The sequence below is a fragment of the Mytilus californianus genome, unplaced genomic scaffold, assembly GCF_021869535.1.
Source record: "Mytilus californianus isolate M0D057914Y unplaced genomic scaffold, xbMytCali1.0.p SCAF_3, whole genome shotgun sequence".
NCBI lineage: Eukaryota > Metazoa > Mollusca > Bivalvia > Mytilida > Mytilidae > Mytilus > Mytilus californianus.
This window is the reverse complement of record NW_026262679.1, coordinates 99748137-99762115: the sequence shown is the minus strand read 5'-3', so window position 1 is coordinate 99762115 and position 13979 is coordinate 99748137. Positions and strand designations below refer to the sequence as shown.

Sequence of the window (13979 nt, the reverse complement as noted above, 5' to 3'; positions counted from 1 at the left end):
GAAACTGCAAACTCAGCAATTTGTCCATTTATAAAAGGACACCACTCAAGAACTGTGTAAAATTAAACCACTCAAATTCTGTGTTTGGTGGTAATAAGCATTGTGTATAAGTTTCATAACATTTGGTTGAGGCAAAATAAAGTAAGAAAACAGAAACCAACTTCGGGATGAACATACAGACCATACAGAAGGACAAGGGTAAACCTTAATGCCTCCTCCACCTAGCAGCAGGAGCATAACGAAAATGTACATGGTAAATGCGCTGTTCTTGGCAAATGTGGGGCTTATATGATAAATTCCATTTATCAGATGAAACATTTTCATAAATGAATTTTACTCCACAGTGTAATGACAAAGGTAAACCACTGGACTTATGTTATAGGGTCATAAAAATGACTTATTTCAACTATTTGTCATATTGAAAAATTAAAAAAAAATCAAAATCCTGACAATATGCACTTTCTTTAAAAATATACCGGTACTAACATAATGAAAAGTTAAATAAAAAATCCTGTCTTTTATGGAAAATTTAAATAAAATTAAAATCCTTACAATTTACACACCCTCACACGATGTATGTGGACCTCAGAAAAATTACCTTTCAGCAATTTAATAACTTTGGATTTAGGGACCATAGTTGTATTTCATTATCATAAAAACTTCACTCAGATTTGATAACATCATTCTTCTGATAAACTTACTAAATGTCCACAAAACAAACATGGTCCTGATCCTTCTTGTTCACAAACAACCCGACCACATCTTGTACAATTACTTATTAGTTTGTGTTTGGCTGCCTGGCATTCACATGCATGTCGACCTATGCAATAGATAAAAACATAAAACAATATTGTAGATTCCTATATTTTTTTTGTATATAAAATTTTGTAATATTACCACATAGACACAGCTTATACAGTAATGTAAATTCAGATATTTTTACGATGTTTTTGCTATTGTGAAAATGTAACTGTACTTTTTTCACATGAATTAACTTTGAACAAGTATGAAGTATAAATATAAGTCTATTGTTGAAGATGTTTGACTCGTAATGTAATTTTTGTGCTGATTGGATTCTGTCTTGTTGACCTTGTACACTTTGCTTTTACTAATAACTTGAACAAGAATGCACTAATTGTCTTGCTCAGCATACCCATTCTCTTAATTCAAAGTATCGAAAAAATAAATGTGCTTCACCGAGCACAGCTAGATACGACCACAGACGTCCAACCCTGAACAGTTGGGGCAAAAATGGACACAATATTCAAGCTTGATACAGGTCTCAATTTGGATTGTAATTAAATATTTGACACATTATAGGTTTCTGACACAGAATAAATGAAGTCAAAGAACTTGAAATTGGTTATATGATTTGAATTCATATTCAATTGAAGATTTCTTGTTGTTGTGCAATACACTGTGCTGTTGCGCTATACTAAGTAAATCTGTTTTCAGAATTTTCAAAATAAATTGTGACCCCCCAAATTTTTTTTGGAAAATTGATAATTTCTTAAATCTTGAGGGAAAAATATTGACCCCCCTCCCCTCCCCCCCCCCTAAAATTTTTTTTTTTTTTTTACCCCCTTCCAAAAAAAATAATGGAAAATTAATACATGTAATAATTTCCTAAATCTTGAGGAAAAAAAATTACCCCCCTCCAAAAAAATTTTTTTTTACCCCCACCCCCACCCTCTTCGAAAAAAAATAATATTCGAAGAAATTTTCGATTTGTGAAATGTGGTACAATTTAAGAGACATCCATACACTTGAACACAAGTTATTGTCTGAAAACTAGAAAATATACAAACGCAAATTTTTTGTGGTCATATAAAAACAGGAAGTAGGTGTCTGACAGACCCACACATACATTACAACTCATCACAGTTGAGGTGCTGACCAAATATGAAGTCATTCTGTGCAGTCAAACTGGAGAAATATATAGCAAAATATTTTAAGTTCATTCAACATATTGATAAAATGCTCCGCTGGATGCAGCTTGATACGACCGCAGAGGTCCAACCCTGAACAGTTGGGGCAAGTATGGACACAACATTCAAGCTTGATACAGCACTGAATTTGGATTGTGATTAAATATTTGACACAGCATAGGTTTTTGACACAGAATGAATGTGGTCTAAGAACTTAACAAATTTTAATTTAACTATTCAAACCATATCATTATTATTTGCTTTTATATATAAATCAGAGATAACCAATTTAAAATGGAAAATTTTAAAGAAAAAAAGGGAAAAAAATCCGCCCTTTAGGGCAATTACCCCCAAACTCAAACCCAGCTTTCCCTTTGTGATATGGAACCTTGTAGTACAATTTCATAAAGATCCATACACTTACACACAAGTTATTGTCCTGAAACTAGAAAAATGCTTGTTTTTTTTTGCCCCTAATTCCTAAAATTTTGAGGCAATTACCCCCAAAATCAATCCCAGCCTTCCCTGTGTGGTATGGTACCTTGCAGTACAATTTCAGAGAAATCTGTACACTTGAACACAAGTTATTGTCTGGAAACTAGAAAAATGCTTGTTTTTTGGCCCCAAATTCCTAAAGGTTTAGGGCAATTACCCCCAAACTCAAACCCAACTTTTCCTTTGTGATATGGAACCTTGTAGTACAATTTCATAAAGATCCATACACTTACACACAAGTTATTGTCCTGAAACTAGAAAAATGCTTGTTTTTTTGCCCCTTTTTTGCCCCTAATTCCTAAAATTTTGAGGAAATTACCCTCAAAATCAATCCCAGCCTTCCCTGTGTGGTATGGTACCTTGCAGTACAATTTCAGAGAGATCCATACACTTGAACACAAGTTATTGTCTGGAAACTAGAAAAATACTTATTTTTGGCCCCTAATTCCAAAACGTTTTGGGCAATTACCCCCAAACTCAATTCCAGCTTTCCCTTTGTGATATGGAACCTTGTAGTACAATTTCATAAAGATCCATACACTTACACACAAGTTATTGTCATGAAACAAGAAAAATGCTTGTTTTTTGCCCCTTTTTTGGCCCCCAGTTCCTAAAATTTTGAGGCAATTACCCCCAAAATCAATCCCAGCATTCCCTATGTGATATGGAACCTTGTGGTACAATGTCAGAGAGATCCATACACTAACACACAAGTTATGTCTGGAAGTTACAAAAATGCTTATTTTTGGCCCATTTGTGGCCCCTAATTCCTTAACTGTTGGTACCATAACCCCCAAAATCAATCCCAACCTTCCTTTTGTGGTATTGAACCTTATGGTAAAATTTCATAGAGTTCCTTTCACTTAAACTAAAATTAGAGTGCGAAAACCAATGTGTCTTCAGACGACAACGATGCCGACGCCGGAGACGCAAACTTCATACCAATTTTGCGGTCGTATAAAAATTATCTCCAAAAAGTAGTAGGTACATGTATCTGACAGATCAAAAAAGTGCTGACACACTAAAACATATCACTGTCAAATTGCCAACCAAACATGCTGACACACTACAACATATCACTGTCAAACTGCCAACCAAACATGCTGACACACTACAACATATCACTGTCAAACTGCCAACCAAACATGCTGACACACTTCAACATATCACTGTCAAACTGCCAACCAAACATGCTGACACACTACAACATATCACTGTCAAACTGCCAACCAAACATGCTGACACACTACAACATATCACTGTCAAACTGCCAACCAAACATGCTGACACACTACAACATATCACTGTCAAACTGCCAACCAAACATGCTGACACACTACAACATATCACTGTCAAACTGCCAACCAAACATGCTGACACACTACAACATATCACTGTCAAACTGCCAACCAAACATGCTGACAAACTTCAACATATCACTGTCAAACTGCCAACCAAACATGCTGACACACTACAACATATCACTGTCAAACTGACAACCAAACATGAAGTCATTCTGTTGATTAGTTTCTGATAAAAGTGTGACGAAAATATTTGTTGGACAAACAGATGGACAGATAGACTGACAAAGTGACTGCAATATAGGTCCTCTTCTAGAGTGAGGGTATAATAAGATAACTACAATCCTCGAAGTATAAATGAAAGATTAAATCTATTTCTACCTTGTAACTTAACAACAGTCTTCTCCTGTCCTTCCTGACTAAAAAGCGGCACAAATTTATTTTTCTTTTTAAGATCGTTGGAAGGCAGCTGTGCTGAGCTTGTCTTGGCAGATGGAAAACTATCCTAAAATAAAAAGAAAACAATGAGTTGAACAATGAAGATCAAAATAACAAGTACTAACAAGACATAAAATATACACACAGTTCTGCCAACTAGTTTTTTTTATATATATCTATCTCTCACATTTCTTATTGTTGATCTAGGACTTTTTCAAAAAGGGTTGTTACCATATAAAATCTTTGCAAATGAAATATAAGCAAAGGAACACCTAACACTAAGCCCATTTAGTTCTTGTATTGTCTTTTATAAAATCTGGTCTTTGCACGTGGCAGGTTTTTTATTTTATTTAACAGTATGGTCTAGATAGAATAGGAAGAGTTTTGTAAGCATGTAAATTTGGTTTAAACACCCTTCCACAAACTCGCAAATATTTCGTCGGTACCAAGTCAGGCTATATGGACAATATTTTGTTTGTTGATGTTTGTCTTTGTTTAAATGTCTTTTATCTCTGAGGTGTTGGATGTTTATGTGGTCTGTTGTATTGTCCAGTATTTTTGGTAATTTCAGTTATCCTTTTTTTATGTTTTCACATTTTTCAAGGGTTCTCTTGAAATTCTAAAAAAGACCTTCTATAATTGTACATTTACACATACATGTTGTAATACACTAGTTACTGATATTGTACATAAACCTTGCAGCGACTTTTATGTTGTTATGTTGTTATACACTAGTTACTGATATTGTACATAGACCTTCCAGCAACTTTTATGTTGTTATGTTGTAATACACTAGTTATTGATATTGTGCAGAGACCTTCCAGCAACTTTTATGTTGTTATGTTGTTATACACTAGTTACTGATATTGTACATAGACCTTCCAGCAACTTTTATGTTATGTTGTCATACACTAGTTACTGATATTGTGCAGAGACCTTCCAGCAACTTTTATGTTGTTATGTTGTCATACACTAGTTATTGAAATTGTGCAGAGACCGTCCAGCAACTTTTATGTTGTTATGTTGTAATACACTAGTTACTGATATTGTGCATAGACCTTCCAGCAACTTTTATGTTGTTATGTTGTAATACACTAGTTACTGATATTGTGCATAGACCTTCCAGCGACTTTTATGTTGTTATGTTGTCAAACACTAGTTATTGATATTGTACATAGACCTTCCAGCAACTTTTATGTTGTTATGTTGTCATACACTAGTTATTGATATTGTGCAGACCTTCCAGCAACCTTTATGTTGTTATGTTGTCATACACTAGTTATTGATATTGTGCATAGACCTTCCAGCAACTTTTATGTTGTTATGTTGTAATACACTAGTTATTGATATTGTGCAGAGACCTTCCAGCAACTTTTATGTTGTTATGTTGTCATACACTAGTTATTGATATTGTGCATAGACCTTCCAGCAACTTTTATGTTGTTATGTTGTAATACACTAGTTATTGATATTGTGCAGAGACCTTCCAGCAACTTTTATGTTGTTATGTTGTCATACACTAGTTATTGATATTGTACATAGACCTTCCAGCAACTTTTATGTTGTTATGTTGTCATACACTACTTATTGATATTGTAAATAGACCTTCCAGCAACTTTTATGTTGTTATGTTGTTATACACTAGTTATTGATATTGTGCAGAGACCTTCCAGCAACTTTTATGTTGTTATGTTGTCATACACTAGTTATTGATATTGTGCAGAGACCTTCCAGCAACTTTTATGTTGTTATGTTGTCATACACTAGTTATTGATATTGTGCAGAGACCTTCCAGCAACTTTTATGTTGTTATGTTGTCATACACTAGTTATTGATATTGTGCAGAGACCGTCCAGCAACTTTTATGTTGTTATGTTGTCATACACTAGTTATTGATATTGTACATAGACCTTCCAGCGACTTTTATGTTGTTATGTTGTCATACACTAGTTATTGATATTGTACATAGACCTTCCAGCAACTTTTATGTTGTTATGTTGTCATACACTAGTTATTGATATTGTACATAGACCTTCCAGCAACTTTTATGTTGTTATGTTGTAATACACTAGTTATTGATATTGTGCAGAGACCTTCCAGCAACTTTTATGTTGTTATGTTGTCATACACTAGTTATTGATATTGTGCATAGACCTTCCAGCAACTTTTATGTTGTTATGTTGTAATACACTAGTTATTGATATTGTGCAGAGACCTTCCAGCAACTTTTATGTTGTTATGTTGTCATACACTAGTTATTGATATTGTGCAGAGACCGTCCAGCAACTTTTATGTTGTTATGTTGTCATACACTAGTTATTGATATTGTACATAGACCTTCCAGCGACTTTTATGTTGTTATGTTGTCATACACTAGTTATTGATATTGTACATAGACCTTCCAGCAACTTTTATGTTGTTATGTTGTCATACACTAGTTATTGATATTGTACATAGACCTTCCAGCAACTTTTATGTTGTTATGTTGTCATACACTAGTTACTGATATTGTGCAGACCTTCCAGCAACCTTTATGTTGTTATGTTGTCATACACTAGTTATTGAAATTGTGCAGAGACCGTCCAGCAACTTTTATGTTGTTATGTTGTCATACACTAGTTACTGATATTGTGCAGAGACCTTCCAGCAACTTTTATGTTTTTTGTGTGATCAATGCAATCCTATTGATATTTTGAAATTAAAGATGATAAACTCACCCAGGGTCAATGAAGCCAGAAATGTAGATCAATGTGACCTAATTCTAACTGGGAAGATATTATTCTCATCCTTACATCATTTCATATGATGCTAGCTCATGAATTATCTGATACCTAAACTCAGGCATAATATTAATCATGAAATGTAAGTCAGAGTGACCCACTTTAAAACTAAATATTTGTGTATGAAGTGTTTTATGCCGGTAAACTTACATTGTACTTACACTTTTAGATTTGACAGCTCCATTGACCAATCCTTTCTTCTGGTTGTCTGTGTGCTTGTTTGATTTCTCTGGTTTTTTCTTTGAATTCCAATCCTCGACTTCCAAGGCAGGTTTTCTGTAAACCTAAGAGAATAAATAGTGTACACATTTCATAATCTTTATCAAGATTCTTTAGACATTTATAGTGTATGTATTATCATTTTATGTGACGTTGACACCCTGATTCTTGTTTTAGGTATAACTGTTATTTTGTATTACATGTCTTTGGTCTGTGTGAAATTTAATATTGTAAAGAATACTTCAATGGTAGGACTTTCAAAAATACTGGTAATATGTACCTTAATTAGTTTTAAGAATTTTGTATATATGCCATGACTTCTTGTTGGTGATAAGGTATCTGTTAATTTAATATAAGAATCTGCTATTAACTTGAAGTGTACCTGTATAATTTCAGGTAACTTTTCAGGTGGATCCCATTTTTTCAATAATTCATGTATAAATTTATGAACACGTGGATCATTGCCATCTAATAACTCCAACATGTATTCCTCTAAATCTTCTGCACTTCCAATACTCAGAATGTATCTGTAAATTATTACAACAGAAGTTTCAATGTCATAAATTTATACAAAACTCATAATTAACATGAACGACTGGTTTCTTCCGATGTAAATGATTACTGAATGGTAACCTAGGTTGTCAATCACAAACTATAAAGTTACCTGGGAAATTTTGCTACAAATCTATATGTGACTTTTGTTTTTCTTTCATGTCTTTAGAGAACTTTTTGTATTTCATGTACCTATTCTACTGAAAAGTCTACAAAAGATACTCTAACTAATCACGAGTTTCTTGGCCTTTCATTTTACTGTTTTCAAGTTTTGCTTGTGACACTTTCAAACATTTTCATATTGTGATTCCAAATGGCAACTCTTCAACAAAAATGGTGAATTGCTATTTCACATTATAGAAAAGGAATATATCTAATTATTAGAGAATTGAATGGGTTTTTTTGTGTGTATTTTAATTGGTGTGTAAGTGTGTTGACCAGGTGCGGATCCAGGATTTAAAAAAGGGGGGGCCCTAGTAAGCCAACCCAACATTTGGACTGATGTTTATCATATATGTAGCTCCATAAGGGGGGCCAGGGCCCCTGCTGACCCCCTCCCCCCAATCCGCCTCTGTCGACAGAAGTAATTCTTCTAATTACATATATAGTTCACATCTACAGAAACCAGAAATTTCAAATATCTAATGTAACGATATATATATATATCATGTATATATATATATTATTATAAAACATTCTGAATTTCATTAAAAAATTCAACTGAAATATAATACAGACTGTTGGATGTGTACTGATTGATACTTTTATACATGACTGTTGGATGTGTACTGATTGATACTTTTATACATGACTGTTGGATGTATACTGATTGATACTTTCACTGACTTTTATACATAACTGTTGGATGTGTACTGATTGATACTTTCACCAACTTTATACCTAACTGTTGGATGTGAACTGATTGATACTTTTAAACATGACTGTTGACTGATTGATACTTTTAAACATGACTGTTGACTGTTTGATACTTTTAAACATGACTGTTGGATGTGTACTGATTGATACTTTCACTGACTTTTATACATAACTGTTGGATCTGTACTGATTGATACTTATATACATAACTGGGTCAATATCCCTAATGGGCCTCAAATTGAGGAACTCAAAAGTTGTGCATAAACAAAAAATCTCTGTGTAGTGATATTGGACATGTTTCTATTTTTAACAAGTGACTGAGCTTAACCATTTGTGTTGATTTAGAAAGTAGAGGACCATAGAATAAATGTGTAAAAACTATGGAGTTATTAAATGAATTCAAAGTATTAAATTTTCAAAGAACTTATTTTGTGAAAAAAGGGATTTTTTACCACAAAGAGCCGTATCAAGAAAGGATTTTCGGGGTATGCTAATTTATGAAAAAATGAATCACACAGCGTACCCAGAAAATTTAACCACATATGTGAAAATACCTTGACTTCGAAACGAGCCATCATACATATCCAAGTTTAAGTTATGGACTGAGCTACAGAAGAAAACGTTACCATTACCACCTATGGAAAATCAATTGGGCATATTGCCCCAACTGTTGGATGTGTACTGATTGATACTTTTATACAAAGTAACATGATTATAAGGTATGGGTTGTGCTAATTGTTGAAGGTCGTACAGAAACCTATAGTTGCCAAATTACAAAAAGTAGCTCAGACCTCCAAACCCCAACATGGATTAATAAATAAAAAGTTGTTAATCAATTTAACTATCTTATTATTTACATTTAGTAACCTTCCAAGGATTTTTTAGCACAATAATTTAACGGATTTAGGTGATTTAGTACCTGCTACCAACCTTTTATATATAATTGAGGATAAATCTTTGTTTAATATAACTTGGCTCAACTGATAAACAGGTTAGGGAAGATCCTCATAAATGGGTACTATCCCCATTTATGGGTATTATACCCAAAATCGGGTATCAATTTGTAGTGATAAAAAATAAAATTGTGTAATTCATCATGCATTGTCATGATAGCTGTCATGGCCCAAATATTCATTTAAATGGCAATATTTTTTCCGTTAAGACCATAGATCAAATGAGAACTGAATACATGGCCTCTAAAACTCCTACTTTTTGAAGACTGTTAACTTTTTTTCCTAATGATATTTCAGTCTTGGTGTCTTAAGGCAAAAATGTTGTCCTTTATCCGAATGTTTGCGCCTTGACAGAAAATATCTGTAAATCTAAAGATTATATTTTTATCACTGAAAATTGATACCCGTTTTGGAGTATAATACCTGTAAATGAGGATAGTACCCATTTAAGAGGATCCTCCCCAACCTTATATTTATAAAGGCTCCCAGGCATCAATAGAAAGAGTACACTCAAGAAATACAGCAGTTCCGGGATATGGTTTTTAGTTGAATCTGTCATGGGACTTCCATCACCATGTGACCAAAATGTAGGCATCGTCACTTCCAACACATATTGAGCAAACTGATGAAAAAATTTGATTTTATACTGCACAAAATATTTGGGAAATTAAAATCTAATAAGATGGTCGCCCTCCCTCATTCGTACGGGAATCAAGATTACGTATTTACAGAACATAAATTATTTTTATACTACAGAATGATGATTTTGAAAGTGCTGGAAACTTTTAATAGAGCAGGGATACAGGCGTGCCTTCTATCTATCATAAAGCCATTAAAGGCATGCGAAATTGACGATCTTTTACGGTGAAAGACATTACTGTATTACTAAAAAATTAATACACCAGGGTTTTCGATATCATAAACTAGTCAAAACATTTACTAAATTTTATCATCGGTATAAGGACATCATTCGTAAATATAACTCAACATGCAGACATCTTATACGTTCGGGTATTTCACATCCAATCTTTTATGGTAATATTCTTTACAAAGCACAAAAATGTCAGTATTCACCTCAAAAGCTTACAAAACCTTTAAACAGACTTATTAAGAAGGGATATAGTTACGATACTGTTGTCAGGTCATTAGAGATTGCATATTTTGGCATTAATATTGATTCACTTATAGGGTCTTTGCATCGGAATTAAACACATTTATTCTAAAACCAGTTGTTGGCATGACACGGGTTATGTTCTTCTCATATAATTTACGACTGTATAATACTAAACCCCTAACAGGAGGGATTGTGCCTGATAAGGCTGATATTCATATGATGAAGACACAATCTTTCAATCAGTTTAATTGAGGTCTGGAGCTGGCATGTCAGTAACTGCTAGTAGTCTGTTGTTATTTTATGTATTATTGTCATTTTGTTTATTTTGTTTATTTTCTTTTGTTTCCTATTCTGACATTGGACTCAGACTTCTCTTATAATACTGAGTTTTACTGTGCGTACTGTTGTGCGTTTGTTTTTTCTACATTGGATAGAGGTATAGGGGGAGGGTTGAGATCTCAAAAAACATGTTTAACCCTGCCACATTTTTGCGTCTGTCCCAAGTCAGGAGCCTCTGGCCTTTGTTAGTCTTGTATCATTTTTTATTTTAGTTTCCTGTGTATAATTTGGAGTTTAGTATGACGTCCATTATCACTGAACTAGTATACATATTTGTTTAGGGGCCAGCTGAAGGACGCCTCCGGGTGCGGGAGTTTCTCGCTGCATTGAAGACCCATTGGTGGCCTTCGGCTGTTGTCTGCTCTATGGTCGGGTTGTTGTCTCTTTGACACATTCCCCATTTTCATTCTCAATTTTATGATTCCAGAAATGACGTATTGTACAGATATTTAACGAAGGACACCTGGTTTTAAAAAAAATTTCCTCCAAGTATTGCCAAATAGATCAAATAATCAGATATTAAAATCTATACATTTGCTATTAAATCCCAAGCGATTTACTGATTATTGCACAATCATCATTTTGTACATCAACATATTGCAATTATTTCTCTGGCTTCATAATCTCCACAACCTTATATGGTTACGTGATTCCCTTGGTTATCACCTGATATGTTTTACCCTAAACCTACTGTGCATTTTCATGAGAAGCTGGAATGCCAAGCTTTTCTAGCTCTTCACACATCCAATCTTCTATTTTCGTTGCCATTTTCGGGAAGTCTATCTGGTATTTCCTTCGATCGTATGGAAAAATCCCGAAGATGAGATTTAGGTTGAATAAAATTAAATCATATCGGTAAAGTTTTCCGCTTAATTGTTCCAGAGACATATACGCATAAAACTGGGCCATGAGAGTTTTTGCCATTCCTATGCGTCCGTCGTCCGTTGTAAACTTTTTCAAAGATCTTCTCCACTAATTAGGGTATGTAGTATACAGTTTGTGTTTTTCATTCTTGTCCACCAAGAAATATGACTGTCGTGGCTAGAAAACATAGGGGTAAAATGCAGTTTTTGGCTTATATCTCAAAAACTAAAGCAGTGAAAGCAAAACTGACCAAAGTAAAAATAATAAGCATGCATGTTAAGATCTTCCACCAAATTTTCAGACCAATTGAACAGCCCTTTTTGGACGGTTATTGAACCCGAAATTATAAATTTTACGAAATGTCTCTGTTTTTCGGGTTATTACTATGATCTCAAGTTGAATGCTGTTATAAAGAGAAATTTTGAACAGCAAAAATGTTCAGCAAGTTAAGGTCTACAAATAAGTCAACTGACGGAAATTGTAAATGTATTAAATTTTCAAGTTTTTTTTTAGAAACTATGATAGATAAAGAGAAACTTTAAGTTAACATTACCAAAATCGTCAATTGATCCTTTAAAGGAGTTATTGCCTTTAAAGGATTATTTAAAGGAACTATATGAGCTAGATTAAAAGAGTAAACTAAAACAAAAAATCAGCATAACGACCTATGATATTTTTTACAACAAGTTTTTGAGGTATTGCCCTTGAAATGTTGATTTTAACTGTTTTTGAAGTTTTGGCTTTGGGTTCTACAAACCTATAGGAGCTAGGTTAAACATGTTCTGTTCTGTTCTGGTATATTCCTCCGTTTTATCGGAGCATGTAAATTGCAATAATGATCAGCAAGACAGCAACACAAAGAGCAACTAAATTATTAATATAAAAGTCCTAATTAGCTAACTGGCGATTTTTTCACCAGGTGAGCGATACCGTTGTGAGGCACAGGTGTGTCTCTTGTTTATATGTCAAATTAATATAAACAGAGACATAAAATACAAATGTATTTCATTATATGTTTTTATAATGGCCTAAAGACAATAGCGAAATAAAACTATAAGGTCAACTTTCCTGAGGATGTTGGAGCCTAAGTTTTATGATACTAGCTTCCGCCGGGCGGGTCAAATTTGTCAACGTAGACTGAGTTAAGTAAGATATGTCATAAATCATGTCAATGCCGATGCTCTGACTACGGAGCCGATGATACCCGATGACTGGGACCTACGCGGCAGTCTAACAGGAAGTGGTATCGATCGTGTGCTAGAAAATGAAACTGACAATACTTTATAAATTTGCTGCATCCGAATCGCAGATATAAGGGTTAAGCCCTAGGCGCACAAGAGTAAGCTTAAGCACCCTGTTCAGTTTTGATGGCTTCGTTTTCTTTGCAATCTTCTGACTATGTTGTTCATTTTTGTTTTGCTTTGTTTTGTCATGTTACTTTTTGACTGAGGTTATAATATATAGTGTAGATGTGTTATAGTGATCTCAGGTTTTGATCATGGTGTTGTCTGAATCAGATTTTCTCGACTTGTGATTTTTTTCTCCCTCTAGTTTAGTATCTTCTGTATTTCGGCTTTTTTCAAGTAAGATAGTATTAGTAAGTATATTATTGAGAGACAAAAATAAGAACGTGTTTATATTTTGTTTCAACACCTTATACTAACTTCATATTGAATATGGTGTTTATATACACACTGATTTAGTTATTACCGAAGTATCAACGCATGTTTGGGCCCAAAGGCTTGGAAACCTCATGAAACTAAATAATACATAAACCAAGGATTTGTATAGTAAGAAATCCTTGCATAAACATACATCTTAAAACAATTAAACATATTTAAAACGTAAATGCATATTTTCCATCAAGAGGAACAAAATGGAAGCTGGATGCTACCAATTTGGTTTTTCACGTTTACGCATTGTCGCCTTTGTATCTTCAAAAGGCGAAATATTAAAATTTATGACAAAGTGAATGCTCTTGCCAGAAAACGAAATCGGTGCATTCACTTGAAATAATACAAAATACGTAATTAATATTTCTATGTGCCAAGACCCTACATCAACTGTCAAGATGAAGAACAGGAATAAAAGCCCTGTTCATTGATAATTTTCTATGTTTT

General features: G+C 33.8%; 1 protein-coding gene across 1 annotated transcript in view; it reads right to left on the bottom strand.

Moving 5' to 3' along the window:
- LOC127735528 (activating signal cointegrator 1-like) overlaps nucleotides 1-11816 on the bottom strand; it is a 33427-nt gene extending 21611 nt beyond the window's left edge. The window contains exons 1-5 of the mRNA XM_052245718.1: nucleotides 11687-11816; nucleotides 7544-7688; nucleotides 7104-7226; nucleotides 4106-4229; nucleotides 702-820 (exon numbers count right to left, since the gene is read on the bottom strand). Coding sequence (XP_052101678.1) covers nucleotides 702-820; nucleotides 4106-4229; nucleotides 7104-7226; nucleotides 7544-7688; nucleotides 11687-11763 — 588 coding nt within the window. The 5' untranslated portion in view covers nucleotides 11764-11816. The remainder of the gene's footprint in view (nucleotides 1-701; nucleotides 821-4105; nucleotides 4230-7103; nucleotides 7227-7543; nucleotides 7689-11686) is intronic.
- Nucleotides 11817-13979: the final 2163 nt, after the last annotated feature.